This window comes from Anabrus simplex, chromosome 10 (genome assembly GCF_040414725.1).
Source record: "Anabrus simplex isolate iqAnaSimp1 chromosome 10, ASM4041472v1, whole genome shotgun sequence".
Taxonomy (NCBI): Eukaryota; Metazoa; Arthropoda; class Insecta; order Orthoptera; family Tettigoniidae; genus Anabrus; species Anabrus simplex.
The window spans coordinates 4,463,686-4,490,225 of record NC_090274.1 but is presented as its reverse complement, the minus strand read 5'-3'; the positions used below and the strand labels follow the sequence as shown (position 1 = coordinate 4,490,225).

The 26,540-nt window shown below is 39.6% G+C and overlaps 1 protein-coding gene across 6 annotated transcripts in view; it reads left to right on the top strand.

Moving 5' to 3' along the window:
• Window positions 1-26,540, top strand: part of Ars2 (arsenic resistance protein 2) — a 223,893-nt gene that overhangs the window by 72,320 nt on the left and 125,033 nt on the right. For all 6 annotated transcript variants that reach the window (XM_067155112.2, XM_067155113.2, XM_067155109.2 and 3 more), the window contains 3 exons: window positions 1,511-1,857; window positions 8,884-9,038; window positions 17,024-17,113. In XM_067155112.2, coding sequence (XP_067011213.1) covers window positions 1,511-1,857; window positions 8,884-9,038; window positions 17,024-17,113 — 592 coding nt within the window. The remainder of the gene's footprint in view (window positions 1-1,510; window positions 1,858-8,883; window positions 9,039-17,023; window positions 17,114-26,540) is intronic.

The following is a 26,540-nucleotide window of genomic DNA, read 5'->3' as shown; positions in this document are numbered from 1 at the left end:
GCTTTTGACAAGCTCCTCTGCAATCGTCATCATCGTGTAACCCTACAAGCATGCTGGGTCGGATGGTGTTAAACAAGCTCTTGCCACATTGTCTCTCCGTGTAGGTCTCTTCCTTCCCCTCCTCTACCCCACGCCTGCCTTCGTTTCCTTGGTTGTCCAACAGATCTCTTTCTGCGGATTGTCTGTTCCATGTATGCATCTGGTGTTAGAGGCCTGGCATTCTCTTTACATGCCCGAACCGTTGAAATCTTGCAGACATTAGTCTTTCTTTCAAACAGTGATCCACTCCCAAAGATGATCTGACATACTAATTTCTCACATGATCGTGCCATGTTTTCTGCACGGCTTTCCTAAGATATTTCATTTTACAGACCTGCAATTTACTAAGTTCTCTAGTCCGTAACATGCAGATTTCTAGGCCGTATGCGAGTATGGGAATAAGATACAATTAATACAAGAACATCTTGGTTTTAAGCGGTACTTTCGTGTCCCAGGCTAGGGAATGTATGAGGTTATAGAATTTAGAATTTTAAGTACTTCTTGCCCTGCTGCACTCTTGTATTACCTTTGCTATTTAACTGACATTATTTGAACTGTTAATTTTTCTACTTTCTGAACAGATTCAGGTTCTTCAACTACCACGTAATGGTATCATATTTCTTCCTTTCGATCTCGTATTCCAATAAAGTCATTAGATGTTTATAACTTTATGTTTATTGCTTTAGGTTGACCTTGAAGAAACGATTATTTTCCCACCTGAATGTTTTGACCCTGCAAGATCATTGTCGATTGATTCTGTCCATTCCAATAGAATACATTCTGTCAAAGAATGTTTCTGCAAGGTGGGAGAGAACTTTCAAGGTATTCAGCTGATCTGAGTAGTTTGGGCGGTTAAGGCCAGGCCTTCTGAGCCCAACTTGGCAGGTTCGATTCGGGCTCAGTCCAGTGCTATTTGAAAGTGGTCAGATATGTCGCTCTCTTGTTGCTAGATTTATTGGCACATGAAGGAATGTCCACTGGACAAAATTCTGGCACCTCACTGTTTCCAAAACCATAAAAATCCCCTGACTCTGTTTCCCTTATTCTCCGTGGTTTGATCCATCATTCTCGTAAGGAGCCTATCCGCCTCCATTTTCCTGGCTTCACCGCACAATCTAAAACACTTCTTAGACTTGGCTTCATCCATTAACTTCATTAGCTCTCATCTCATTGTAAATGTCCTGCTGCCATTATTACCATTTGATGGTACCAACCGATACACTTATTTCTCATTTTTCTCAATTAGTTTATCCCTGTTATTTCTGGGGTCCCCGGGAGCTGTTTGGACTTGCTTCAGGTTTATGAGACCAGGTCCAGTTCCTGACACCACCTAAATGTTCTTAAATTCCACTCAGTTTTATGTAGTGTTTGAACCTTGATCATTTGAGTGGAGACCAATCTGCTAAGCCATTGCACTAATGTTGTTGCAAACTTGTAATGAGTATAACACGTTGTTGCTTTTCTTTTTCAGAGCCGTGTAAAAGTGTTTCTGGAATTTCTTGAGACTAATCGGTTAGACAAAGTGTCTGTGGACGCTGATCAGTCAGAGGGTCTGATCCGCCTTTTGGATGCGGTTGTGATCCGACTGGAAGGTGGAACTGATTTTGATCTTCAAGCATTGGACGAGCCAAAACCTACCCCTCCTCCTCCCAGTAGCGAGAGCGGAACACCTGCACCAAAGACGCCTAACGGTGCCGAGGCAGGAACGGAGAAGCCTGCCACAGAAGAGGCAGAGACCCCTGCGGAGAGCGTGAAGGAAGAGGACGATGAGGAGGAGGAGGAAGAATCTGAGGCCAAACCCTTCATTCTTGGCGAAGAGTAAGTACAGTTGTAGTTAGTGTAGTCGTCATAGCGTTAGATTGCTGCAGCAGCAGGAGCAATCTGCCTTGCACAAGTTGTTTCATGTCTTGATACCTTGTGTAGACAAGATCTTTTTTACTTTGTTGGATTTACAATGATCTTGGTCTTTGTCTACTATTTCTTCCTTTGTGTCTTCCCGTTAGTATAGTCAGTGCTATCTCTCCATGCCTCGCTAAATGTTCCACTAGGCTGCTTCTCTGGCCTGCAAGATTAGACCGATATTTGCAACCTTTTTTTTTTTTTTTTTTTTCCATTGCTTCTCGTAATAACAGCCAGTGGACAGTTCACTGTTTAGAACTCTATCTCTGGTACCAATTGCAATATTTTTCAGGATACAGAATGTTTTACCCCAGGGAACATGGTCATTTATATGTGTAACTTTTCACTTGACAGGTATGATTTATGCTTGCTATCCTGCAGTAGCAGGAGCTTCATATTGTTTCAGCAAAAATATTGGATAAGTTTATGAAAAGTTTTCTACTGTGTTGCATAAATTCAAATGATATTGTTGAATTTGATCAATATATGTATGTCTTTCTGCTATTAGTGACATTTTATTGGAACAGGTTGCCACAAGAATGCTGGGCTTGGGGAACGGAAACTTGGTATTGGCATAGCAGATATTGTGGGCTATTTTAATTTTGATGTCATTGATGTTTTCCCGGTTGCCCCTCTTCAAATCTATCATCTTCTTCCCTTAGTTGACACTTTTCTTTGCACTCTTCTGCTCTGTTTAGTCATTTTTGTGGTGCGTTGTGTATTCTCATGTTCGTGCTGCTGTAACGTTGGCTTTTCTGTTCTGTCCTGTATTAGGTAATCTTTCTTGCTCCTTTCTATACACGTCTCTGGCACATTCGTCAGCACGAGTACATTTTAGGTCTTGCACCAAATTCCTAAACATTTATATGAATCTCCTGTTTTTCTATTCTGTTTATTTTAATTTTACTTACATTCTGATCCACTTCCTTCCAACATTCATCCTAGATATTTGTAATTTTGTACTCTCACAGTAGTTTTGTATGCATCGTGCCTCTTTTCTAATACAAGTGTATAAAAGAACTATAAGCTAAACATGATCTGACTACTGTTTCTCTACTGTATCTGTAAAACTAATTAGGAAAATTGAATGCAACCCTCAAAACTTCTGGAAATACCCAAGTTTTTTTTACATTCATGAAAATTACAGTAGAAATCCGCTATAGCAAGTACAGCATATAACGAGAACCCCGTTATAATGATAATTTTTGTCCGTCCCTTCAAAATTCCTATATTAAACTGTGTATTATCCATCGGTTACAGCGAGAGTCCTACCACCGACGATTCCGTCATTATGAGCGATTATACGCGGTCAATTTTTTTCCGTTGCTGATATTTATGCATCCAGTCATTACACTGCATGCGATCGATCATCTTTGGTATCGTTTTCTTGCTATGCCCACTAGCGAGCTCCCTCGTCGACATTCGAAGTCCATGTTGGAGTCGATTAGTAATACTCGTTAACTGCTCTTCCGCAAGGAAAATGAAAATGAAAGAGAACATGTTTTCATAATAAATGCGTAAGTACTCTGTCCGATAACCGTTGTTAACTCGTTAAAGATAACCGCTGAATAAATGCTCGCTTAATTGCGGTATTTAGCATTAAAATTAAATTAGAATGGGATAGGCCTACACCTCAAGATATGGCAGAGTGCGTTATTGATTACGAGGTTAGTTTATATTTTCTCGCATCCGTTAAATTACGGAAAGGCTATTATCATGTAAATTTATAGTGAGAAGGTTATAATTTCTCTACTGGCGCTTGAAGTTTGTTTTCATCATACATATAGTACAGTTAAGTTAGGATAGGTGACGCTATTTGAATAACAAAACTGAAACGTTTGCCACAAAATGCGATCGGTCCTTGATCATCTTCGGTACAGTATAGTTTTCACGCTATGTGCATTTGTGAGCTCTCTCGTCAACATTCCAAGGTGATGTTGGAGTCGATTAGTAATACCCATCGTTTGCTGTTCTCTAAAGAAAATTCGAAATGAAAGAGGATAACACGTTTTCATAATTAATGCGTAAATAACTGGCCAATAGTAGTTGTTAACTCGTTAAAAGTAAAGGCTGAAGTAAACGGTCTCTCAATTTTAATGTTATACCGTATAATGAAATTAAGAATGTGATACACCTCAAAATATGACAGTAAGCCTACATCACTGATTTCAGAGGATAGTTAATATTTTCTCGCGTCGACTTAAATTTCAGAAAGCTATTCCCATGTCAATTTTTTAGTGAGAAGGTTACCATTTCTCTGCATGCGTTGCAAATAGGTTTTCATGATAGGGGCCTACATATACGGTTAGGTTAGGTGACGCAGTTTGAAGAAGAAAACTGAAATGTTTGCCACAGAAGCCTCTGGAGTGATACCGTATTTCTCAGATTCCAAGACTTTTTTTCTCTCAGAATCTCATGTGAAAAATCAAGGGTCGTTTTGCATTCGCGGCCTGTTAGTAATGAACACCACTGGCAACTATCGTAGTAACCACGCTGTTTCTTTTCACCCCTGCACGCGCGCACACAAAACTCGTCAATAAACGACCGCCTCTTTATCATACATCGCTAGCCGCGGCGACTGGTTTTTATGGTGCCTATGTGTAACGTCACTGGATCTCGGGAAATAGTGGAGAGAGAATGACATTCTATAATTCTCTACAAAAACGTTTCTCAAATCTGCAGAATGGCATCAAAACATGCGAGCCTTCGAATTCTTAAACAGGCCACGGCTACTCAGTAGGTGAGTTATAACGCGTCTGCTGTACTTGACGTTTAGTAAAATTAAGTTTTATAGACAGCAGAAATATTTTCATGATGAATCATCGTATTGTAAAGATACGTGGAACAGGTATTGCCAGCAAATTTTCAACGGGTTCTTATTGAGTTTATGATGCCAACTTTAAATTAATGGTTATTAAACCCGCTTAAATAAAGCATAATTGAACAGCCTTAAAAAATACGGCATAACTAAAGCCAATGTTCGGTGTCTACAAATAATCTTAAAATGCGTACTCTATAAGAAAGACATTCGTATGATTTTACAAAGCACTTTTTAAGCCAGATTAAAATTTTTTGAAGGAAAAAGTGGGGGTCGTCTTGGATTCGGAGAAATACGGTAATTTTTTTTTTTTCGGAATGAAATTAAACGCACAATTTCTCGTAGTATCGGATTTCGAAAAACAAACAAGTAAGCCCTAGTGTGGATATTATCCGCGAAAATGCAAGTTTTGAATAAGCTGATTGCCGTTTCATACCGATTTTAATGTGTATGGGGGTTTTCCCGACTTTACAAAAAATCGGATATAACGACAATCCGCTATAGCGAGTAAATTTTTCTCCGTTATGAATTCTCGCTATAACAGACTTCTACTGTATTTGGTTTGCAGTAAAACTGACTGTACACTTCCAGTCCTTCCTATGCAATGTCATTCAAAAGAATTTTGAGAAAATTCTTGTATAAAAGTTCTCAGATTGTACTGATAATAGTAATATTTGTGTAAACGGAAGTGCTTTGTCTGCTATTGTGAGGCTCTTTTGCTTTCTGCCTAACAAATTGCTATGATATAGATGTTTATTCCCATAGAGAACCTGAAATATTTGTCCCGAATGAGTAAATTTATAATACGAATATAAATGGTCCGTTATTGGACATTATTAAGGGCCTTATTTTTTGGTGAAATAAAACTGTTGATTTTGGTGTTAAAACTAACGCTGTTTCGGTAGGTATTTTGTGAAATAAATTATCATACTGATTGATGTTTCTTGTGAAATCCTCCTTATAGTATGGGCTGAATCTAACTAATTTTGTGATAAGGGTTTCTAAAATGTGCTCTTATATGCTAGTTATTAAATCTTAAAACAACCAAATATACAAAATGTTATAGAAATAAATATATAAATCAACTGATGCCTCGATATAAAGTTAGGTGATCTGCCCTGTAATATTAATTTATACGTAGCTACATTTTTTGACATGTTCAATTACTTGTCTTCAAAGTACAAACTAAGCATGGTTTCAACATTATCAGCATGCAGAGTTGTATGACAGTCAGAAAGTATCTTTGTGTAAGCAGAGAAGCCCCTCTCTCTGTCCATATTAGACGTCTGAAACCATAATGCTTGCAAACACTTGGATGCAAATTCACTGTGATCTTCTATCAAGCCTCCTAAAACTTCACCAACGAGGTCTTCTTTCTTCTCCTCCCCGAGATGTGCTTTTGCAGCATTTTGCGAAGCCATATAGCCCTGGAAGAAACTGTTAGTGGATATGCTAGCAAGAATAGGAATGCTCTTCATACTGCCCATGAGAGTCGAGTTCACTTCATTGCTGAGCACATTCGGAAGATAAAATATTACCACAGTGGCTTGAAATATTTATTTAGCTGGATCCTGCTCGATCATTTTTTTCAGCTTTTCTGTGCATTTTCTTGCCAGATTCTTTATTTTTCTCTCTTCTCAATCTTTTCTTTCTCCTGAAAGCTGGTTGAAGGCAACAGTAGTCTCTTTTTCTAAAACTAACTTTCTGACTAAATCAAATCCTCCAACTATAATGTCTAGTTTAGGGGTGAGTTTGTAGGCAGTTGGATTGTGTGATCCTTCTAACACTATTACAAACTAAGATGCAGATGTCCATTGTTCCTTAGCTTCACACAATATAGCCTTCTGTTCATTGCTGGTTAGATCCTTGAAATATTTTACAGCGTCACTGACATCATCTAGCTGTTTAAAGTACTCAAACAGATCCCCGAGATATTCTTTTAAATAGATAGCTGAATCGAGCCAGGATCCCTAGCGGGTTAATACGGGCATCGGAAAAAGTTTGACAGTCTTCTCACTGCGATTGTATTTCTCCCGAAGGAATTTAAAATACCTATGCTTGCGCTTCTGGGTCTTTTTGAATGCTTTCTTAGTCATACTTACGCACTTATTCAGACTGGTGAAGTAGCTGGGCATAAGCTTTGTTATGATATCTAGTTTGTGGACCCAACACTGCACGTGAACTAAGTCATCTGAAATTAATTCTTTGAGAGTACACACACACGTTCTCATATATGGAGCACTGCCAGAGGGAGGATATGCTGACAACATCATTGTAGTCTACAGAGTTCTTCACAATTGCATTGTTTATAGACTGACAACACTCTTGCGAATCAATATTCTGCAAAATTTTCACTGATGTAACGTATAACTTTGAAGGCAGGGCATCTACAGGAAGTATACGGAATAGAATTATGAAAACTGCTTCCCCTTTCCAATTGGGAGTTTCATCGCAGTGAATTAACCGTTTTCTATTTCTCACAGCTTCTTTCACTTCCTCTTCATATTCAGCTTTAACAAGTGGGATGTTTTTTTGGCGGCAAGTATTTGCATGTGGAAGATCACCAGCACCTGTAGAAAAAACATAGAAATGAATATAGGAATACTATTAATACTATTATACCAGTAACTTGCTAATGGTTTTACGTCCACTGACAACTTTTATACAGTTTTCAGAGTTACTGAGTTGCCAAAATTTTGTCCCGCGGAAGTTCGCTTACATGCCGGTAAATCTATCAACATGTGTCCATCGTAGTTAAGTACCTTCAAATACCCTGGGCGCGTTTTAGTAGCTCAGACGGTTAAGACACTGGCTTTCTGAACTCAAGTTGGCAGGCTCAGTCCGGTGTTATTTGAAAATGCTCATATACGTCAGCCCCGTGTCAGTAGATTTAATGATACTTAAAAGAACTCCTGCAGGACAACATTCAGACATCTCCGCATCTCCGAAAACCGTAAAAGCAGTCAGTGGGGCGTAGAAACAATAACATTACTACTCAGCCCGGTGATTTATTTACAATAGGCCTAAAAATAAGGTCATATTTTACAATAAAGACAGAATTATTTATCTTACCTTTTATATACTTGCTCATCCACTCCCTCGTGCCAGGATTACTGTTGTATTCCTCGGCCGTTGAAAAAACGGTTGTGACTTCAGTTTTCTGCATTTTTATAATTAAATGCTGAGCATTTGTCGATTAAGTTTCATCACTAGCGAACTCGCACTGCCAAAGAATATAACGCTCACTACTTTATCGAAGAGAGATCGTTGTTGCTACGACCACAACGTCATTTGCTGTAATCGATAACACAATATTGATTTTTATCGATTGTCTTAAAGATCGCGGAACTGAATACACGTACTTCCGGTACACAGTGCACATAGATTTGCGTGCGTTTGTGTACAGAATATACAGCGCTATCAAGCAACTGAAATTGAATCTACAATAGTCGAGATCTTGGAAGCATTTAAACGTTTTTGGTGATCTTTTTCAATAATATTTTGCATTTTTTTGTACCAAATGCGGTAGATTTCATAGTTATTTGCTCAATTCGCGCAATAAATCAGATTTTGTGATATTTTGCAAGCTCATTTTGCTAAAATATGGTGTTTCAAGTATCTAGAAGGTGATATATAGGTAAGGAGGAGGATATGAAAAAATTTGCGCATATCGCTATTACCAAAAAATATGGCCCCTAGACATTATAAATTTTCCAGTTAACTCATTCCCGGATGCCAGCGTTTTGCCCCAGTACGTTGGTACTTAGCACAACCTGTAATAAATTGCTAGTCACTAATGCCAGATTTTTAAGGCTGAATTTTACACCTCTTATTTCATCATTTCCTGTGGACATGTCTTTTTCATAATTTCTATGTACTATATTGTCTGTACGGAAGATTTTAACGTATTTTATTACATAAATTTCCATTTAAATTCTTTAATCTTCATTAGTTAATTTTTTTTGCAATACAGTTATAAATTTCCCAAGATAAACAATGAATTTACCCACTGTAGATGTATATTTTAGTTTTTTTAGTAAATTTATGTATTGTAGCGAGGCTACCATAAACTCTATCAATTTTGCCCTTTTCTTTCAAAATTGCTTGCTTGAATTGCGCTGTTACAGTGAGGAAAAGAAGAAACCACCAGTCGAGCCTGAAGTGAAGAAGGATCCATCACAGCCCCTCAAGTTGACCATAAGCTCGGAGCAGATGGAGCTTCAGAAGAAGGCCAAGGAGTTCTTGAAACAGAAGTCTGGCGAAGATGAAGAAGTTCCTCCAGGTTAGTGGCAACAGCGTATCGCAACCTGGATAACGGTAGGCAGGGACTGTATTCCTCTTCCTCTGAACACACAGTTTATAGGCCTGTAGAATGTAATATGAAGCAGAAATTTTAGGGATGATTCTACTGGTCTAATAGAAAATCCTCTAATTTGTTTATATCTATTATGATCTGTTTGTAATGTATGGCGTGTTCTCTGACCTTGTAATTTTAAACTAAAGATCTTAACGTCATTAAACCTCTTCCTTTTTTGCATTTTTTTGCTTGTCGGGGTGAATTAGCGTAGTAGCTTAACACTAGGTTTTTTCTATCACTCTCGTACTGTGGTTAGGATATACTTATCCTTTCATCATCATCATCATCATTTCCCTTTATCCAGCTGTAGCTGGGTAGGGGCAAATATGGTTCCTCTCCACTTTCTTTGGTCTTTCCACCACTCCTCCTCCAACACTGTGTCCCAGTCCAGGTTTCTTTCTATAATACTGCGTTGGATTTTATCCTTCCATCTCAATAGTGGTCGTCCATGGCTTCTCCTTCCTTGGATTTGCATTTCCATCACCTTTTTTGGCATTCTTTCATCACTCATTCGCTTAATGTGCCCAAACCATCTTACCTGGCTCCTTTCTATTCTATCATTGTTTTTTCCATTCCAATTTCTTCCCGGATTTTCTCATTCCTTATTTTGTCTCTTCTACTCTTCTGTACCATACTCCTCAAGAACTTCATTTCGGCTGCCTGTATTCGACTCTCATCCTTCTTTGTCATTGTCAAAGTTTCTGCTCCGTAAGTTGTTATGGGTACGTAATACATCTTGTACATAGTATCCTTTGCTTCCATTGGCACATCTTTGTTCCATAACATATTTCTTACACTATGATATAAACAACTTCCAGCTTGAATCCTTTTACTAATCTCAGCATCCAGTCGAGCATTCTCCATTAATTCACTCCCCAGGTATTTGAACGTTTCCACTACTTCCAGGGGCTTGTCTGCAAGTCTAATCTGACCTTTCCCTTCTTTCTCCCCTCTAGTCATAACTAGAGTTCTACTCTTTTCTACACTTATTTTCAATCCACATTCTTCGATCTTCCCATTCACCACATTCAACTGTTCTTGAACCTTCCTGTCATCTTCCCCCAAATCACAATATCATCTGCAAATAACATCATGTTCATTTCTCTTCCTCCATATGCTGCTTTTGCTGTTCTCATGATGTCATCCATTACTGTTGTAAACAGGATTGGTGATAGAACACTTCCCTGTCTCAGCCCACTGGTTATTTTGAACCAACTTGTCCTGCCAACTTGTGTTTGCATGCAACTACAACATTCCTTATACAATGCCATGATCACTTTTATTAATCCCTGTCCAATTCCTTTTTGCACCAGACTGTCCCAAACTTTTGTCCTAGGGACACTGTCATATGCCTTTTCAATGTCAATGAATGTCATCATATCATTCCCGTACTCCCATTGCTTTTCCATTAGTTGTCTCATAATGAAAATGGGCTCTATTGTTGACCTTCCACTTCTGAAACCAAACTGATTTTCCTGTATCTGATTCTCAACCCTCAACCTTATTCTACTTTCCAGTATCCTTTCCATTATCTTAGCAACATGGGATATAAGAGTAATTCCCCTGTAGTTCTTCACAACTTTCTTATCACATTTCTTGAAAATTGGGATGATTATTCCTTTTTGCCAATCCTCAGGGACCTCCTTATTCTCCCAGACATTCCTGAGAACCCGATATGTCCACTGCAGGCCTACAGCTCCAGCTGCCTTTATCATCTCCACTGAAATTTCATCTATTCCAGCATTTTTTCCATTCTTCATCTTTCTTACTGCCATTTCAATTTCATTCATTGTAATTTCTTTATCCATTTCTTCATCAACTAATTGCCTTTCCTGGTCGTCCATTAAATGACTGTCATCCATTCTTATGTTCAGCAGCTTCTGAAAATACTCTCTCCATCTATTTCTTATTTCTTCTGGCTTTGATGCCACCTTCATCCTTCACAAATCTGGTGTTTACTTGATCTCTCTTTTTGTTTCTTAAGATACCATACAGTAATTTCTTGCTGCCCTGCATATCATCTCTCAATTTCTGTGTAAATAAGGCCCAGCTTTTCCTCTTTTCTTCCTCCACTACTTTCTTGGTCAAATTCTTTGCCTCCACATATTTTCTTCTACTTTCGTCAGTTTTAGATGTTTTCCATGCTTTCCATGCCTTTTTCTTTTCCTTCAATTTAATCTTTACCCTATCATTCCACCAGTGTGTCTCTTTGTCTTTCACATTTCCTGATGTTCTACCCCATACCTTATCTGCACATCCAAGCAGTGCTTCCTTAAATCTTTTCCATTCATCTTCAACATTACCCACCTCCATCCTGGGTACCAAGGGTATTATTTCCCTTTGAAATTCTTCTTGTATGCTTTTCTCCTTCAACTTCCATAGTTTAATTCGTTTCTCACTTCTTAATGGGGGTTTTTCAATCTTTCCGACTTTCAATTTTCCTATCACAACTCTATGATCTCCACCAAAGGCTTCAGGCATGGCTGTTACATGTAAAAGGTTCTTCCGGTGTTCTTTCTCTATGATTATATAATCAATCGTGGTCTTTGTTCGTCTGTCTCCCCAACCATACCTTGTGATCTTTTGACTGTTCTTCTTCCTAAACCAGGTGTTTCCAACAATTTTTTTTTTTTTTTTGCTAGGGGTTTTACGTCGCACCGACACAGGTAGGTCTTATGGCGACGATGGGATAGGAAATTCCTAGGAGTTGGAAGTAAGCGGCCGTGGCCTTAAGGTACAGCCCCAGCATTTGCCTGGTGTGAAAATGGGAAACCATGGAAAACCATTTTCAGGGCTGCCGATAGTGGGATTCGAACGTACTATCTCCCGGATGCAAGCTCACAGCCGCGCGCCTCTACGCGCACGGCCAACTCGCCCGGTCAACAATCATTTGATTCCTCATGCAAAAATCCACCAACAACTCACCTTCTGGATTTACATTTCCATATCCAAAGGGCCCTACAACATCTTCCTTTCTTTGTCTTTCCATTCCAACTTGTGCATTTAGATCTCCCATCAGTAGCACTTTCTTATCTTCTGTCTCTCCACTTCCTCTAAGAAGTCCTAGATGTTCATCTCTGCGACCAGTTTGTGGGGAATACAACTGAGAAAGATCTTTCACACCATTTTCAAACTGGAGTCTCATCATCATCATCATCATCATCATCATCATCATCATCCTATCGCAGATGTATTTTGTATATTCCACATATTCTTGGAATTTTTTTCTAAGTATGATGGTCACTCCATTTTTTACTTCAGATCCTCCGCTGTAATACAGCCTGTATCCTTCTCTGAGGAATCTCCCCTGTATCCCTCTTCTTGGTCTCGCACAGTCCAAGTATGGCTATATCTTTTTCTGTCATGAAGTCAACCAGTTCTTCTGTCTGTCCCGTCAGTGTCAGTACCTTTACTATTGCAATTTTGATGTAGTTTGGTGCTGGTTGCCGATTTATCACAGTTCCCCCAGCACCTGAAGAGCTGCGCATCGCTTTTAGCAGGGGACGCCCTAACCTTTTCCAAGGCACCCTATCTGCTTTGTCCATATAGGCTATTGTTACGATGGGCTCGCCACACCCAAAGGCATTTTATACCTACTGCCAGTTTCAAAATTAGGCCGCCCCTAACATGGAGACAGACGCCTTTCGTAGCTGCTCCTCTGGAGTACAGACGCTACGGGTTTTCCCCTTCCGCCATCTCCACCGTACCGAAGTCCACTTTCTCCGCCTTAGATGCCGTTGAGGTTTTCACTCGTAACCCTGAGCTGGGACCCATACCAGATGTTACACACTGTGTCAGTGTGCTCTGCGACTCACATAGGCAGGGTGGTCACACCCTGTGTAGGACTGCCTCCAAAGAGGGTCCCTATCTGCTACCTGCATATACTTATCCTTTGGTGGCTTTTAATGGTTTTAAGTGTACCCTTTTCGGCATATAGCTTCAAATACCCGTAACTCATTTCTAGTTGGGGCTATGAGATCATATTCCTGCTTTTACCGGACGCTCATTTTGACCGCTACTGCGGTTGCTATATATCAGACTTTTATGGCATTCATTTAGAGCAGGATATCATTCTAACAAGCTATAACAGTATACTTTATTACTGTAGTATCAAATAGAATGTATTGTTGTGCTACAATGGGGTCGCTCTTGACGTACGCCGAAATTCTGAACCATTTACATAACATTTCTTCATCACAATCGAGCGATGAAGCTGAGAGTGATTTAGACCTCGATAATAACGGAGACGTGTGTAGCTTGGCAAATGGAAATAGTTCAGATAATGATTCTTGTTGCGTCGATCCTGTAGAATTGCCATATGAAAGTGAAATCGCATAGCAGCCTCAAGGGTTAGGGATTTAGCCGCCAAACGGCGGCATACAGACATCAGCAAAACAGCTGATGACAATGGTAAGCCTATTTGACATTAGTCATTTTTTTATTTATGAAATTTGTGCATAGTGTAAGTAGGTTAGGTTGTATATTCTGCAGGTGAGGGAAACTACAGAAGGTAATGAAATCGCTAGCAAGGTGCACGATATCAACTGCAGAAGTCAACATACGGGCGTGGTCAGCTTGTGTTGGTCGGAAGAGGATGCTTTGGATGGAAGAGTGTGGATTCGCGTTGATCTACAATGTCTCCCAGGCCGTCGAGGACAGCAAAATATGCTCGGGAAAATCCCACGTCCCACAGAACATGCAAAAAGCCACATCGAAGAAGCATGTCCCGCTAATGTTTGGCTTTTTTTTTGCTGAATCCATGCTGCGCCACATCAAACTATGTACTGAGGTTAGAGCCCCGCAAAGTTCTGAACAATCCTGAATGGACATTTTCTTTGGAAGAATTGGACACTTCCATTGGTCTTTTATACACACGCAGAACTTATGAAATTACCATGAATGTTCTCGATCTGTGGTTACAGATGTGAGGTCCTGGAATTTTTTCCCAAACTATGGCACAAAACTATTTCCTGGAAATCATGAGGTTTCCTCAATTTGATGAAAAATCTACCTGCAGGGATCGTCTGAAAACTGATAAATTTGCTTGTGTATCAGCTGTGTAGGACAAATTTATATCTAATTGTTCTATCTTCTACAGACCAGGTGAGAACATCACCGTGCATGAACAGCTCTTTCCATTGATAACTAGATGCCCGTTTATTCATTATATGGCCAATAACCCAGAAAAGTTTGGTATTAAAGTTTAAAGTTTGGTTTGTTGTCTATTTGGAAACAAAGTATGTTGTAAAGGGCTTTCCCTGTCTTGGAAAAGGTGAAACGTGACCCACCGATTGGACTTTCAGTGGACATGTGTTATGCGTCTTGCTGAGCCTTTCATCGATCAAGGAAGAAATATTGCTTGTGATAACTTCTTCACTTCACTGAAACTAGTAAAATCATTGAAGAAAAGGAACACAAGTATCGTAGGTACACTGAACCGTAGTAGGAGAGAATCTCCTCCTCCTCCTCTGAAAACCAGCAGTGACCCACTTTACAGCACAGTAGTGTACGGAAATGAGAATGCAACTCTCACATCCTATCAAGGAAAAAGGAACAAGAATGTCCTCATTCTCAGTACAGTACATACGGATGTAAGCATCAACGAACAGCATCTGAACAATAACCTGAAATATTCTCTTTCTATAACTGTATCAAATTTAGTGTCGACATAGGCCGTAAGTACACGGTAAAATCGACGAGTTGGCGATGGCCAGTGCACGTCTTCTCTGGTATAAATGCTTATGCATTGTTTAAAGCAATAGTTGGCAAGGAAATACCGAGGAGGTTATTCCTGAGACAACTGGCAACCAATCTAGTGCATCCTTACGCGTCTTCGCGGATTAGTAGCCTCTCAACACCCTCATCACTGTTGGCTGCAACTATGAGGCCCTAGCCTCCAAAGAAAGTTCACATCGTAGACAGTGTCAGTCGCAGTGTGCACAGGGTACAAGACAAAGGAAAGGTGTGCAATGTGTAGAAAACTGGTCTGTGGTAAGAGCACTTCAAAATGTGACTCAAGCAAAATGTATGTGTACAGAATGACAAAAAATGAAAAAATGAAATGGCGTTTGGCTTTAAGTTCGACTCGCCAGATGCAGGTCTTTTGATTTGTCTCCCATAGGCGACCTGTGTGTCGTGATTAGGATTAAATGATGATGAAGACGACATATACACCCAGCCCCCGTGCCAGCGAATTTAACCAATTAAGGTTAAAATTCCCGACCCTGCCGGGAATCTAACCCGGACGCCTGTGACCAAAGGCCAGCACGCTAACCATTTAGCCATGGAGCCGGACACAGTACGACAAATAAGTTGAAAAGCAAAAGGTGGCATTCATGCAGATATGTGCATAATGAAAGCTAAAGTGTGTAAGAAGAAAATTCTGCCTTATTAGTATATTGATTTACTTATTCATAATAGTGTTTACAAGTCCTACGTGATGATAACTAAATTGTATAGGGTCTATGATGTTTTTGTACTCCATTTGAACCTTTTTCTGACACCAATATCTTCAAAAAATGAATATGTATTACTATCGGTCAAAATGACTGCTTCGGTAAAAGTAGATAGAAAGAGTGTTTGGTAATCCTAGTGTTAACTGCTGGCTTTTGACCAGGACAGCTTAGGATTGATTACTTTGATCCTGGGATGGAAGTTTCTTCCCCTGGTCAGAATATTAAAGAAAATCAGATGGGTCCATCGATCACAGAAATATCTGGGATAAGCTGAAGTAAGGTTGTTGGCAAACTTTTCACACCATAGTTTGCAGTGGGGTTGTAGTGGAATGGGTGGGATATTTTACTTTGGTATTCAAATGTACCTTATTAGAACAAAAAAAAAACTATGTAAATTGTGTTTTCATATTTCACCAACTTTAATTAGTACACCAATTCAGATATTTAGGAAGCGTAATGGCTAGTAATAATAGAGCTGAGCTAGAAATATCAAACAGAGTAACGAAAGGCTCTAACTTTTACAGTATCATTAGACACCTGCTGTATCAGCTGTGTAGGACATAGAACAAAAATGATCCTGTACAAGTCATATTTCATTCCCACCTTTACATATTTTCCGGAAACGTGCACACTAACATCAAAGGATTGTAGTAGGATTCAAGCCTGTGAAATGAAATTTCTTAGAACTGCCCTCAAAAAGATGCGAATTGATCACTTGAAAGGGGAAAGCAACGGAAAACTACCTCACTCCTCATTACCCTAGTACGCCTCTTCATTGACACCTAGGCTATTTATGACATCTGTTAACGGAGCTATGGAGGATCAAACCAGTCTTAGGGCTGAATACCCAACATACACATGAAAAATAAGATGCGATCAACCCTAGGTCTAAATGCATCAGTGGAGAAAAGACTTGCGTGGTTTGGGCATGTTAAGCAAATGAATAGCACAGGGTTAGCATGTGCTTATTTGGAAAAGAGAATAACAGGTAGAAGACCAAGAAGATGGATGGACCAGCTGAGGGAAGACGTGGAGAGAAGAGGATGGAATTGGCAATCTGTCATGGACAACAAAATCATTCTGAATAGGCATCTTTGGAAGACTCTCATTTTCAAGCACTCTACCTGGCTCACTGGAAGGGCAAACCGATGATGATGGTATTGTGTTAATTGTAATGCTGCAATCTTAAGAGCAGTGGATGAATAAGAGTGGTGTCGCTTTACTTGTAAAGTAATACCTAATTTCTTCGATTTAAAAAAAAAATATTCTGGGGAATTTTAGGAAAAATTGTTGAAAAAGTAATTGGATAAGACCTGTTAGCTCGTGCCATGAAAAAGTTATTCTTGAGTTCTGTAAATTGAGGAACACTAAATGGAGGTTTCACCGAGGGGACCTCCTCTTCTTTTTGCATGGTCTCATTGTATTGTTTTAATTTCTGAATGTCTATCTTTTCAGCTCAACCTCAGCAAGGCAAGAAGCGTAAACGAGAATACGAGTACGAGAGTGGCAGTGATAGTGGAGACGAACCTATTCCTCCAGGTGAAGGTAAGAGTAGTAGTTTCTACAGGCCCTAGAAAATGTTCAATAAAATAGTTATCGGTGGTAAGAAAAGGAGTGAAAGACAAGACTGTAAGGTGAAATAATAGTAATTTTTACTGCATCATAAAGTAAATATGAAGCTTACATCCTCTTAAAGGTTATAATACCATTAATGGTAATGGGTGTGTCCAAGAATTCTAGAAAACTCATTCTGTTACATTAATGTTAATTCTGATTAGAAATGAATTCTTTTGGTTCCTGCATAGCATGCAAAAATATAGCATCCAAAATGCCGACTTATTTTAGATTAAGTGCTGTACTATAGATGCACCCAGCTGTAAAATTGCCAACGCCGAGTGTTGGGCGGCGGGAAATAACCTGACTCCCTAAGGGGGCCAACGGCTTCGGGCGAATGAGCCCCTTTGGGTGGGGTGATGGTCCCCACAGTGGAGGAAATGCCACTGGAATCCATTATGCAGCGTCTGTTCTCCAGGTTAGGGGCGGCTGCACAAGGCGTCTGTACTCCAGAGGAGCGGCCTCATTATCACCTCACTGGATCACATCCAGAGTTGTAATTCGGGACCTAGTCCCACACAGGTGACACCTTGACAGTCAACCATGGAAGGTCTTTTAAGGAATACTCCACCGGCTGAACCAAGAGTTCAGAGAAGGCAGCATTCGGATACGGTGGGCTGCCACCTGAAAGATACCGTGAAGTCGGAGGCACGGAAATACCCCAGTACTACATACACGAATGAGACAAAATCAAGAATCAAACCAAAGCAGATAACATACTTCTCTACACACAACATAAACTCACTCATGCAAACCGGTAAACTAAAAGTGATCAACGACATAATGGACCAACACAAAATTCTTATCATGGGATTACAGGAAATTAGAAACACTGACCAGGATGCCTTGGAATCTCAAGGGTACAGACTTTATAAAGGTATACCCGGGAAGAGAGTGATGAAGAATGTCCCACAATTTGGAACAGGATTTTTGGTCAGCCTTAAAATAATAAACTCAGTTCAAGAATTCAGATCACAGTCTCCACGACTCTCAACGCTCACCTTAAAGGCATCTAATAAAATCTATACTATAATAAATGCCCATGCTCCCACTAATGATAAAAACAACTCCTCAAAAGACCAGGAGGAAACAGGAGAATTTTGGGACCTATTGGACCAGACCATAGATAACATCCCCAAACACCATATAAAATTATTAATAGGCGACTTCAACGCTCAACTAGGCAGAGAAAGAAAATACCGTGACATCATCGGAAAATGGCCAGCACACAAGAAAACAAATAAAAATGGAGAGAGACTAGTTGACCTGTGTAGAAACCATAATTTAATCTCAAAATCTACATGTTTTAAGAAAAAACCTCAAAAACTCAAAACATGGAAACACCCTGACTACACTAAAGGAGAATGGCAACTGGACCACGTCTGCATGGACAAATACCACCACAAAGAGATCTATAACGTCAAAGTCCTCCGAGGAATAGACACAGGTTCAGATCACTACGTAGTTAAAATTAAAATTAAACTCACTCCCCAGAGGAGACAACAAAAGCAAGCCCTTAAAACTAAAAGAAAAATAGATCCTACCCAGCTAATCAACAACAAAAATTACCAGAAAGCAACTGAAAAAATAAAAATCACAGACAAACTTGAAGACTTAGTACACAACCTTAAACAAATTGCAGAAGACCTAGCTCCAATTAAACCACGTAAAAAACACCAATGGTGGAACAGTGAATGTGATGAAACAGTGGAGAAAAGACATCAGGCATGGCTATTACATCAGTCCCAAAAGACAGAAATATCCTATCAAAAGCTAGTAAAACAGAGAAAAGAAACTACCCAAGTCTTAAGAAGAATAAAAAGACAACATCATAAGGACACCCTGCAGTTAATTGAAGAACAGTTCAGTAAAACTAAATCAAGGGACTACTACAAAACCTTCAGAAAGCAGCTCCAAAAATATGAACCCCCGACCCTACTGATGAAGGATGAAGATGGTAAGCTGGCCCATAACAATAAAGACAATGCCAGAGGTGCCAACTATTACGGATTGTCCGTAATTATTACGGATTTCACCTCACAATTACGGAGTTACGGTCAAAGGGGAAATAATTACGGAAAAGCTGACATTATCAGGAAAAAATAATTTTTGATGGAAACAAAAGAAAAGGAAAAATGTTGAGTCCTTTCGAGCCTTTCTCCTAAATCGACTTTATTTCAGTGCTTGTGAGTTGGCAACGTTACTTATTCGATCGTGACTTCCTTTTGCTACCCATAAGCGTTGTATAATTAATTGTGAACGAAGGAGCTCCAATAGAAATCCTTCAGTAATGTTGTATTTGCTGTGTTAAGTGTACCTGACAGTTGACAGAAAGTTCTGCACTGCACTGGTATCGCTTATGGTTTAGAAAACGAAAATGTCATCACAGTTGGAAGGATGCTTCAAGAAAAACTACACTGAAAAGCAGCTGCTGCGTGAGACAAGCTACAAGGAATGTTTTATCATAGAACCAACAGGTTGCGTGCAAATGTTATTGTGTAATATGATATACTTTTCGATAGATTGCTAGAGGGAAGGGCAAAAGGGGTGTTTCATTATCAAGAAGGAAGGCGTATGCTTTGGACTTGACTCGAAATTTTTCTTGGGGGCGGAGGGCAATTACTGATAATCCACTTCAAAGTTGGCACCTCTGCAATGCAGAAATTCTGGCTAAACATTTCAACAAGCTTTTAAATTGTGAGGAACCTACAGAACTCCTTCATTTGGACACCAACACCCCGATAAAAACATCACCAGAAAACATCAATCCCCCCACAATAAAGGAAGTCTACCAAGCTCTGAATAAATTAAAAAACTACAAAGCGCCAGGAGAAGATCAGACCTTTGCGGAAATCTGGAAATATGCAGGAACCTCAGCAAAAGTTGCCCTCCATCAACAACTTGTCTCTATCTGGATTAAAGAAGAACTACCAGAACACTGGACAACAGCCCTCATTCATCCTCTGCACAAAAAAGGGGACAAAACCGACCCTAATAACTACAGGGGAATCTCTCTCCTAGACATAACATACAAAATATTTTCAATAATCATCCTTAATAGGATAAGTTTACAACTTGAGAAAGAACTAGGAGAATATCAAGGAGGTTTCAGACCCTGGAGGAGCTGTCCTGATCAGATCATGAGTCTTAAGTTGATAATGGACTATAACAGGAGAAGAAACAGAGATATGGTGATAACATTTGTAGATTTCAAGAAAGCTTATGATTGCATCCATAGAGAATCTCTGTTTAAAATTTTAAGACACCTTGGACTACACCCCAAATTAATAAACATGATAAAATTGACTCTCACCAATACCAAGTCAAAAGTGAAGTTTAGGGGTGAAACATCAGAGACATTTGAAATTAAAACTGGACTACGGCAGGGAGATGGGCTCTCACCACTATTATTTAACTGTGCTCTAGAAATGGTAATGAGGGAATGGTTTAGAAAATGTCCCCCCAAAATAAAGATTGGCCGAAAAATCAAAACAAATTGCCTGGGTTTTGCTGACGATTTAGCATTACTAGCAGTGGACATAAAAGAAGCAAAAACCCAGATATCAGAACTTCAAAACATTGCAAATAAAATTGGCCTCAAAATATCATTTGAAAAAACAGAAATTATGCCCCAAAAACCAACACAGCTAAAAGAAGTCACCATAAATGGTAATAAAATCAAAATAGTAACTCAGTTTAAATATCTTGGAGAAGTAATAACACATAACTTAAATGAAAAAATCTCAATCCAAGTAAGAACAAATAGATTAGCTAAAGCACAAAAATTAACATGGGATATCTACAAAAAGAAATGTCTATCAATAAATACAAAAATAAAACACTACAACACAGTTATAAAACCGGAAGCTACATATGCAGCAGAAACACTCTTTTACCTGAATAAACAATCAAAGACTGACAGACTTCAGAAAATTGAAAGGAGGATTGGAAGAACCTGTATCAACAAAAAATATCAGAAAGATGGACAGTGGCGGTTAATACCTAACAAAGTCGTGTACAAAGAGCTAGAACCCATTACAGATACTATGCGTAAGAGGAGACTGGGATTCTTTGGACATATCATGAGGATGCAGGACTCGAGACTTCTGAAACAACTAGTACAACACAATCTCGTCTCAAAAAATACCACAACAGGATGTAAATGGATCAGAGAAGTAAGAGAGGATCTGAAGGAAATAGGCCTTACAACAGAAGACACCAAAAATAAGATAAAATTGAATACAAAACTCAAGAATACAAACCTCTGCTTTACCCTTACACAAAACAAACCAACAACACGCACATTTTCAACTGAGGAAAGGGCACGAAGATCGGAGCGTCTGAAGAAGTACTGGGAGGACCGCAAAGCCCGAACAATCCCTTCAAAGAGACCTGAACGACGGACTGACTAAAGTGATCCTATGTGGTCATAAAAGAAGAAGAAGAAGAAGAAGATGCAATAAGGGAAACTGAAACTTTTATGCAAGAAGCTTATTGAAAAGGTTCAAAACATTTTAGCACAATTCTGGACATAAATTGATGTATTCTATCATCATCATCATCATCATCATCATCATTGTACAATTCCATTTTCCCGGGTACTGTTAATGAGCCTCTTCCACTTCTTCCTGCCCATATACAACTTGTCATGGAGAACATCATCCTCTGTCCATCCTCTGGCAACTTGATCAACCTTGAACATGTCCATCCATTGAGTTTTAGGTCTTCCTGCAGGTCTTTTTCCCCTCCACCCGTCTTTCCAAATTTTTTCTGGCTGTTCTTGTAGGCTCCCTCATCACATGTCCGTACCCCTGTAGTCTGGATGTGCCAATTCTGTCTAATAGGGATGTCTGTTCCGGCTCTTTCCTCACCTCCTCATTTCTTATCTTGTCCATCTTGGTATTCTGGATGGTGGATCTGAGAAATGTAATCTCTGATGTTTGCAGTCTTTATTAATCTTTTTGTGAGGGTGGACGCTTCAATACCATAGGTCAATATTGGTATGAAATAGCTGTTAAACATCATCAGTTTGGCCGGTTTTGGAATCATGTCATCCCATAAGTGTTCTTACTTGTTGGTAGAATTCTGATCCCTTTTGTGTCATTTCCTTTCTGACCAAATTATCACTGGAGATTACATTTTCAAGGTAAGGAATACTGTCCACACACTCTAGCTGGTGGTCTCCTAGTTTTACACTTGCTAGACGCCCTTCTCTGTTGACTGTCATCACCACTGTCTGTCTCGCTAATGTTAAGGTAATGTTCCTGGAACTGGGATTTCCATACGTTGAGTCTGGTCTGTACTTCCTCTTCTGAAATGAAATGGCGTATGGCTTTTAGTGCCGGGAGTGTTCAAGGACAAGTTTGGCTCGCCAGGTGTGGGTCTTTCGGTTTGACTCCCGTGGGCGATCTGCACATCGTGATGAGGATGAAATGATTGAAGACGACCTATACACCCAGCCCCTGTGCCAGCAAAATTAACCAATGATGGTTAAAATTCCCGACCCTTATGATCAAAGGCCAGCATGCTAACAATCTAGTCATGGAGCCGGACACTTCCTCTTCTGTTTCACCCCAAATCATGATATCAGCAAAGGCCACAGCATTCAGTTCACCTAACTTTTCCTTGTCGTTCTTTATTCTATTGTCCATAACAGCGATGAGCAGTAGTGGGGGACAGTGCACTTCCTTGCTGAACTCCACTCTTGGTCTCAAACCATGATGATCGACCTTCCCCAATTTGTACACAGCTAGTCCAGTCTTTGTACAACATCTGAATTTTCCTTACCAGTCCTTCAGGCACATATATTTTCCTCAGACACTCCCAGATCTTATCTCTTATAACACTATCATAGGCCTTTTCTATATCCAGGAATACAATGACCAAGTTCTTGCCTTTCTCCCAATACTTTTCCATCAGCATGCCTGTGCTAAAAATTAGATCCATTGTTGATCTGTTACTTCTGAATCCATATTGCTCCTCCTCTAACTGTGGTTCATTGATGGTTCTCAATCTTCTTTTTATGATCATCTCTAGAATTTTTGGCCCATGAGACAGAAGTGTTATTCCTCTATAGTTGGTGGGTTTCCGTCTGCTGCCTTTCTTAAACAGGGGAATTATAACACCCTTGTTCCAATCTGCAGGTATTTTGTTGTCTGTACATACGGCATTTAGTACTCTGTTCAGCCATATTATATCCTGGATGTACCAAGCTCGATAGCTGCCGTCGCTTAAGTGCGGCCAGTATCCAGTAATCGGGAGATAGTGGCTTCGAGCCCCACTGTCGGCAGCCCTGAAGATGGTTTTCCGTGGTTTCCCATTTTTACACCAGGCAAATGCCGGGGCTGTACCTTAATTAAGGCCACGGCCACTTCTTTCCAATTCCTAGGCCTTTCCAATCCAATCGTCGTCATAAGACCTATCTCGGTGCGACGTAAAAGCAAATAGAAAAAAGAAAATACCCTGGATGCCTGCTGCCTGTTATCATGTCTGCATTCACTTCATCTGCATCTGTAGATTTTCCTTTAGGCATAGATTTTAAGACTGTCTGAGTTTCTGTTCAGGTGATGGGAGGTTCCTCATTGTAGGCTTGGATTTTCAGTTCTGTATTTTGTTCTTGAACTGGTCTATTCAGTAGGTGGTCGAAATGGTTCATCAGGACTTCTCTTATGTCACTTTCTGTCCTAACCAGATTTCCATTTTCGTCTTCAAGTGCCTTTGTGGTATTCATTGGCTTCCTTCTACCTCTGATAACACTACACAGTAGTTTATTGCCTCTGCTGTCTTCCTTCCAGATTCTGGGTGAATATATTCCATGCCTTGGTCTGTTTTTCTGTAACTGTTCTTTTAACGTTCATTTTCTTGTTTCAGTATAATTGTTTGAGGTTTCTGATCTTTGCCTCGTCTCTAGTAAGATATGGTTTATTTTTCTCCCGATCCCTTTCTTTCTGCAAGAGATTTTTTTCCCTGATTGCTGCTCTCTCTCTTTCATTCCACCAAGGTGTTTCCTTCTCCTTCTAAACACTAAAAGTTAAAGAAACACACACACATAAACTTAACAAAATTGCTAGGTAGCAAAGGAATGCATTTTAATCTCGAATTGCAAGATATTGCTTATCAGTACGTAGATTATGCATACCTGATCAATTAATGGATGATGTCCTGCGATGTATCTCGTTTTTCATTGACAAGTTGTTCAAAATTGGCAAAGAAATGTATGGTCATTTACATAAAAATTTGTGTAAAAATATGAAATTCGCACTTGTACATTTTCTGCGCGACACCTGACCAGAGAGAGCGAGTAGCCATCCACAGGGAAGAAATAGATTTGTGCTGATTCAAAAGAAAAAGGAGTGTGTTGTGAGAGTATGCAAGATTCTAAAGGTTCGTATTTCAGCCAGTTCAATTACCTTAATTCTGGATTAGGAGTAGAACAGGATTTTCTCAAACTGTTACTTACAGGAAGAAAATGACGCTACTGACCTGGTGGTGGGAAATTGATGTTCCTAAATGTATGTTAAAACGACTAAAATTCTGTAAAGCGCTCTCAAATCGATGTTGACAAGACATTAAAAACACTTGCGTTGCGTCTACCTATGGTAACAATTTATAAGAATTTGTGAAAATAAAGGGTTCCCACTAATTTATTGGAAAGACATAGTGAATGAACATAAATTGACCGATTCTGGGATAGAGTATAGGAACATGCACAAAATGATTAACATAATGACAAGTTATTGTAATTTTTTTTTTTAATGTAACAGGATAAGTGACGTCCATTAAATGAAGGTTGTGGTAAAGGGGATTGTAGTGTATTTATAAAAACAGAGTGCGCTGGTAACATTAGCGTAAGGACACAGAGGTATTTACTCTCTGGAGAGAACAGCTGTTCTTGTCATTGGGTCTTTCATTGTAATGGTTAGGTACAACATGCTGTGCAGCAAATGCATACCCAAATAAAATAATGTTAAGTATTGAAAATATGTATTTAGTAGAGTGTTCAGAACATACAGGGATCAGGCCAAATTAAATTGAGGATAAGAACAGATTATCTAACTCATAATTGTCATCATAATGATAATAAATATTATTTGTTTTATGTTGCACTAACCCTTTTATGGTTTTTGTAGGTACCCAAGTGCCAGAAGGTTGTCTTGCATTTGCCAGCCTGGAGACAAACGTCTTAGAGCATTTGGTAATACCACTGAACTGAGCTGGAATCGAACCAAACAACTAGGTCACAACAGCCTAACTCTGTACTGTGCCTGGCATCCACTCATCTGGGTCAGTGGCATAATATCGGTCTAGTCTGTTCAAACCCCATACCCTCCGTAGTGCCTTAATGCCTCAGCTGGAGCCCCGACGATGTCTTGAATCATAGATACATTGCTAAACCTATTGGGCCTATTGCGGAAGCGACGAGTAGTTAGAAGCCTTAGACAATGTCTATGTCGATCACGATCTTTCATTACATAATGTTCAGCCGATGTTTAGCTAGACGTTGTTTAAAGTTTCAATAATGGAAATAGAAATATCTTCCATGCAACTCTTTGCTTGTCACAACCAATGGAATTCGTCAGTGCGCACGCCAAACGTTAAGTCAGCTGAAGTCTTCCTACAAATTACAGTAGAAGTCCGCCGTAGAGAGTACGGCATATAACGAGAACTCCGTTATAGCGACAACTTTTTTCTGTCCGTTCAAAATTCCTATATTAAACTGTGTATTGTCCTTCGGTTACAGCGAGCGCCCTATCACTGGCGCATCCGTTATTACGAGCGATGAAGCGTGCGCAATTTTTTCCGTTACCGATATTTATGCACCCCAGCGATGATACTGCATGCAATCGATTATCTTCGGCATCGTTTCCTCGCTATGTTCACTAGCGATTTCTCTCGTCGACATTCGAAGGCGATGTCGGAGTCGATTAGTAATATCCGTCGACAGCTGTTCCGTAAAGAAAATTCGAAATGAAAGAGAACATATTAACAAATGCGTAAATAACATGTCCGATAATGGTTGTTAACTCGTTAAAAATTAAGGCTGACTAAACGACCGCTTAATTTTGAGGCGACATACTGCAATTAAGTAAAAATGGGATACACCTCGAGATATGGCAGAGTGCTTAATTGATTTCAGAGGTTAGTTTATATTTTGTCGCGTCTGGTTAAATTACGGAAAGGCTATTGTGAAAATTTATAGCGAGAAAGGTATAATTTCTCTACCGGCGCTTGATGTGTGTTTTCATCATACGTATAGTACGGTTAAGTTAGGATACGTGATGCTGTTTGAATAAGAAAATTGAAACGTTTGCAACAAAATGCGATCGATCATCTTCGGTGCGGTATAGTTTTCTCCCTT